At 57.3% G+C, this 5532-nt stretch overlaps 1 protein-coding gene across 3 annotated transcripts in view; it reads right to left on the bottom strand.

The window, feature by feature from the left end:
• The window catches only part of PDE2A (phosphodiesterase 2A), a 94084-nt gene that overhangs the window by 7613 nt on the left and 80939 nt on the right, over positions 1-5532 (bottom strand). For all 3 annotated transcript variants that reach the window (XM_021718583.1, XM_021718582.1, XM_021718584.1), the window contains 10 exons: positions 5341-5500; positions 5059-5111; positions 4798-4872; positions 4668-4709; positions 4115-4180; positions 3755-3885; positions 1154-1265; positions 627-666; positions 431-494; positions 26-98 (listed from right to left, as the gene is read on the bottom strand). In XM_021718583.1, the coding sequence (XP_021574258.1) occupies positions 26-98; positions 431-494; positions 627-666; positions 1154-1265; positions 3755-3885; positions 4115-4180; positions 4668-4709; positions 4798-4872; positions 5059-5111; positions 5341-5500 (816 nt within the window). The remainder of the gene's footprint in view (positions 1-25; positions 99-430; positions 495-626; positions 667-1153; positions 1266-3754; positions 3886-4114; positions 4181-4667; positions 4710-4797; positions 4873-5058; positions 5112-5340; positions 5501-5532) is intronic.

Consider the following 5532-nt stretch of genomic DNA (forward strand, 5'->3'; position numbering starts at 1 on the left):
CACACAACCCCTCCCCGTTCCTCACCTCATCATCCACCACGCCTCCATCGAACACCTTGGCCACCAGCTCGTTCTGATCCAGCAGGAACACGGAGCAGCTGTGGGGGTTGGGGGGAGGCGAATTTTGCAGGGTCCTGACAACCCTCTCGACCACCCACTTCTCATGACTTGAGGCAAAGGCCTGATTTCCGAAGCATAGGAGGAGTGCTCCAGTGGGACAGTGCTCAGAGCTGGGGACCCATGGCAAGCAAAGCTAGCCCTGCCCCTGCTGGCATTAGAGCCTGTCGTCTAGTGAAGGAGACAGGCATGAAACTAAGGACCACGCAGAAGGTGATGAGGTCTGCAAGAAGAGAGGGGGGAAAGAAGGAGAGGAAAGGAGGTGATGAGGACTGGAGTTTCCCTCACCCCACTTCCTGGGAGATTCACTCACATCTCCGCATTGCTGAGGTTTCTGGCCTCTGTGATGATCTCCTGGAGCAGGACAGAGACATCATCTGGGGAAGGAAAACCGCAGGGCAGTGGTGAGACCAGGTTGGAGTGCTGAGGGCAAGCCCTCCCACCCCTCCTCCCCAAGCGCCAGCCCCCACGCCCACCCCACAGCCAGGCATAGATAATAGTGCACTCACCCAGGTGAGTGAAGAGGTTCTTTGCCACTTGGAGAAGAGCCTGGAATGGCAGAAATGGAGATCATAGGGAGTTCCAGTTGCAGGAGTCATCCCAGCCCCCTCCCTCCAACAGCCTCAGGGGCTTTTTATGTCTCCCCTAGGGCTCCCCAGACAGGCTGGAAATTGACAGCGTCTAATTCTATCATTTGGCTACTACGTGAAGGAGCAGGCGAAATAGCTCCAGTGCAGCTTGGTAGTCATCTCCTTAATGCCTCAAAGAGCATGCAGGCACCTCGGGCTCTGGTCTCACAGATGTTGCTGTAGTGCCTATGTTGAACACTAGAGGGAGATCACACACAGTGCCCGCAGCCAGGAGCGCGGGTCCTGACCTCCCTTTGAAGAGGCCTCCAAGTCACTAGGTTGCCCGACTGCCTTGAGCGGAGCGGTCATCGCCCAAAAAGACATGGCCATCTCCTTTGTGAGTGACTCTCCGGGGCTGGGAGCTGGGCGAGTTGGTCCCTGAGAGAGGCTCAATGCAGGTCACTCACCTGGCACTCACACTTGAGCTTCTGCTCCTTCTGGAAGGCCAGCGTGCTGGTGAGCACCGTGCTGGTGTAGTGGAAGCAGTGCTGGATCACATGCTCGTCCTTGTCCGTGAACCTGGAGGAGGGACTGAGGGCTTATCAAAGATGGAAGAGAAGCCGGGCTTCTCTCCCCATACTCCTTACTTCCATTTTGACAGAAGCCCAGGGGCACATGCACCCACAAACTATAACTCTCCTCCATGGGGCAGCTCCACTACCCAGCTTCCTGTCCCCACCCCCAAGACAGGGGCTCCCTGGAGAGAGGACTCCGATTCTACTCAGACCAAAATGGTGTTTTCCTCCTTAAACGATCGCCTCTTGAAACCAGGACCCTATCTCAGAGCCCTATCTGGGATTTACCCAGGCCAAAGCTGGGTCTCATCCTTCAGACTAGACACTTGCCCAGGCTAGTACTGGTGTTCTTCTGCTCTTCCATATGGCCTCCTCCAGTCCCAGGGAGGGGCAGCGGCACTGCCCCCCCCATTCCTGTCACTACCCTACTTTTCCTGTGCTCCGCTGGCCCTAACTTGGTACCTCCAGAAATCCTAAGGTGGTGTGTGAGGGGCAGTGCTGGCCCTGCTCATGGAGCTAGCTCTTGTCTGACAAGATCAGCTCCTAGTCCTGCTGAGGTCATTCCATCTGGCCACCAAATGACTTGTCACCCGGGAACTGCATGGGGCTGTGTGGGCCAATGGTGGAGGTCATGGGGGGAGCCTATCTCAGCTCCCGTCTCTCTGGTCTAATTTCCCTCCCCACTTTTTGGTTGACCTCGGTGCTACTCACTGGGTATCCCCCACTCATGTTTGCCATTCAGTGATTCCAGGGAGGATCCCACTCGCCACCACCCTGGGTCTGTCTGCCCATTTTCCTTACCATGGTGCTTGAGATCCCTCACGACTGTGAGCCTCTCTAAGCTTCAGCCGCACTAAGATCCTCATCACTCTGAGAAAACCTTGGGCTCTTTCACACATTCATTTTTCCACACTGTTCCCTCAGCAAGGAATACCCTTGCCCTCTTCCTCCCCCATGTCCTCAAAATAGGCTTCAAGTCTTGAAGGCAGGGGCCATGATTGTACCACCCTATGCCCAATGTAGGGGAGATATTTGGGAGGTGTTTGCTACTGTCTTAACGGGGGCTTGTCCTTGCCACCAGCCCCATCCCACTTGCAGCTGAAGGGCTGCTAGAGCTCCTGTTCTCTGGCTACTTAGCAGTGTACCAGGGAAGCTTCTCTGCAGTGCCTGTGCTGAGTTGAGCCCCACTCTGGCTCTTGCAGTCATTCAACACTCACTCCCTGAAATGTGTGGGAACCAGAGGTGGCTCTACCCCTGCCCTGTCACCAAGGCCCCATTTTGTTTTCCTTCTGATATCACCTCTCCTCCAGGCCTGGGGCCATTAAAGAACCAAGTCCACAGCCAGCAGCAAGAGGACATGGCCCTGCTGGACCCCTACTCACTTTGCATACCCTTCCCCCAAAGGCCTTCCCAGGGCCATCTGGCCAGCACTGGGATGGACACACGATGCTCAGTGTGTGTTTGTTGAATGGCATAAAGGCCTACCAGTTCCAGATGCTGCAGAGCCCACATCTCCTCCCTCAGCTGATGCTGCCTCACCTACACCATCTTCATTTCCCCAGGCCCATGCAGCTGTCTTCAGAGCTCAGTGGTGGCGCATCTTGCTGCTCAGACCGTGGACTCCTGGGTGTCTGCCCCACCCCACAGGCCTCAGTCCTGGGTTCTGACACCTCTACAGTCCCAGACTCTCCGGCACCACCTCCTGCAGGAGCTCCGGGGCTCAAACCTAGCCTGCTTGCTTGGACCCCAGGGGGCAGCATCTCTCTGCATCAGGACTCAGCTCTCACCTGCCTACTTCTCCCTGCCTGTATGACTCAGGTCAGACTGCTAGACCTGCCAGCCCAAGTGTGAACCTGCACCCAGGACAGGCTTGACAAATCAGACACAGCACTGTTTCTCACTGAACTAAGATCCATTCACAACACAATGACTCAAATGGCTCCTACCAATTAATGAGTGGGTGTAGGACAGGAAATCTACTTATGACGCCATATCTAAACCCCAAGTGTGACCTCAGTTCTGGAGATATGCTTCCTGAATAAGCCTCCAAGTCCATCTACCTGGACACTGTGCCCTGCCCAGTCCTCTGTTTTGTATCTGCTTTCCTGTCAGAGGCTCGAAAGACCCACAGCATTCCCAGCCCCATGCCTGTTCCCTTGAGCCATTGTCCTCTGTGCCCCAGAGAGTACGCCCATCCCAGAGTGCACCCACCCCTCCATCTGGCAGTTTCCTGCAGTAATGCAGAAACAGGGGGTGGCAAGTGGGGGGAAAGCCGGTATGCTAAGAGCAGATAATCCAAAGTGCAGCAAGTGGGGGAAGAGGAGGGAGACCGGCTTGGATTTCAGCATGACTTGAAGTCTCTTGACAAACTGTTCAGCCCACCTCTGCTGGGATAGCAGCCCTGCCTAGGACCTTCCCACGCTGCTTCCCCCCGGGAGCCCTGCTCCACTCTCAGTTATACCTCCTGATCCACATCATCCCACCCAGACTCACAAGTCTCCTTCGAGCTTATTGAAGGCGCAGGCCAAGGCCACCACCTGGTCAGTGGCCCGGCTGATGACAGGGACACAGAGCACGGCCCGCAGCTCACAGCCCAACATACTTTGCAGCTGTTGTACATCCTCCTGCAAGGGGAGGCAGGTCAGGGCAGGGAAGGGGAGAGGGTGTGTGCTACCCTCCCCCACACTGTGCAGCAGGTCGGTCTAAAGGACTCCCACAGGGTTGAAAGCTCTAAGGCATGGCAATAGGATGATAGGAAGTGCCCAGGTCTTGTCTCCCCCATTCCTAGGCTGCCCTTTCCCAGAGACCCTGGCTCTGGGACTGGGCAGTGGGTTCAGCCAGGCCATGACTTACGGAGGGGAGGTCCTTCAGCTGGATGGACTTCTTGTCTTCCACCACCTGGCCCAGGCACCCTGTCAACTGGAGGGTGAGGGGAAGCTGTGTCGGGAGTCTCAACCCATCCCCACCCTCAAGCCTAGAAGTTTCAACAGACTCTTCAGTCAGTCCAAATGGTGGATGGGTCAACACCAAGGAGCAAGGAGATGGAGGGGAAGTCTGGCAGAATTCCCTATGGAGGACTCTAGGGTCTTCTAGGAGAGAGATATGCAGACCCCAAGGACTCTCACTCATCAACACACCCTGAGAGAGCCACATCCAGAAATACTCCAACAGAAGGGACATGACCACATAAACCTTTCTGTAGACGATGAGGTTTCTCCTAACAGAGCCTGCTCCTGAGAGGCTGTGATCCTTGTAACATCTCTAAGTAGATCCCAAGATCCAGACAATTCCATAAGATTCCAAGGAATTTTAGAGGATCCAAGTACTCCTGGCTGATCCCAGGAGTGTCCATGTGGCCTTATCAGCCCCTGCAGACTCCAACCCAGGGGACAGACGCAGAACTCACCGGAAAGCTGATCTCTTCCCCCAGCACTTTATCTCCGATAACCTGAAGAACGGAGGGGTCAGGGGAGGCAGTTAAAGGCCAGGCAAGGTTTTCTTCCTCGCCCGGCCCCACAGTGGACTAGAGCCCTCACCTTACAGGAGAGCTGGAGATTGTCCTCGGACACCAGCAGGAGGCAGCAGTGGGATGCCTGGGTCTCCTGCTGCAGCTAAGAGGGAGGGACAGACACAGTGAGAGGCTGACTGGGGATCTAGGGCCACCCCACTCCCCACTCACGCCTCTCTCCGAGGCTCTTCAGGTGGAGAAGAGGAGAGGGCGGGATGTCGGATTCTGAACTGCGATGGAGGACAGTGGTCCCTGAAGGGAGACAGGAGGGAGGGGCACAGGGACTCACATATTGGAGGACTTTGAGCTGCAGGGAAGAGGCATCCAGGTCGTAGAGTTCTCCTGCAAGGTGAAGACGCGGGTCAGAAGGAGGACCCTGCCCCGTCTCAGTGGCCGGGTCCCCAAGGCTCCGCCCTCGCCTCGGCCCCTCCGCCGGCTCCACCCGAAGGCCCCGCCCCCAGACATCCGCCCGAGTTCAACCCCGGCCGCGCCCCATCCCCTGGCCCCGCCCACACCGCAGGCCACACCCCTCCAGGCTCCGCCCTCAGGACCTGCCCAGGCCAGCCCTCACCGCACAGCTGCAGGATCTTTCGGTCGTGGTCGGTGTACGCGCCCCCTTCTGGCCCCTTCTGGTCTTCCGCCGCCGCCTCTGGGGGCTTCTGGGAAGCTCTGGAAGCCTCGCTGGGCCCGCGCCGCTGCAGGGCCTGCACCCTCCGCAGGGCCACCAGGGTCTGGGACGGGCCGGGCGGTCAGCGCGGCCCTC

Source organism: Carlito syrichta, unplaced genomic scaffold (genome assembly GCF_000164805.1).
Source record: "Carlito syrichta isolate Samal-C Ts95f unplaced genomic scaffold, Tarsius_syrichta-2.0.1 Scaffold312747, whole genome shotgun sequence".
Classification (NCBI taxonomy): domain Eukaryota; kingdom Metazoa; phylum Chordata; class Mammalia; order Primates; family Tarsiidae; genus Carlito; species Carlito syrichta.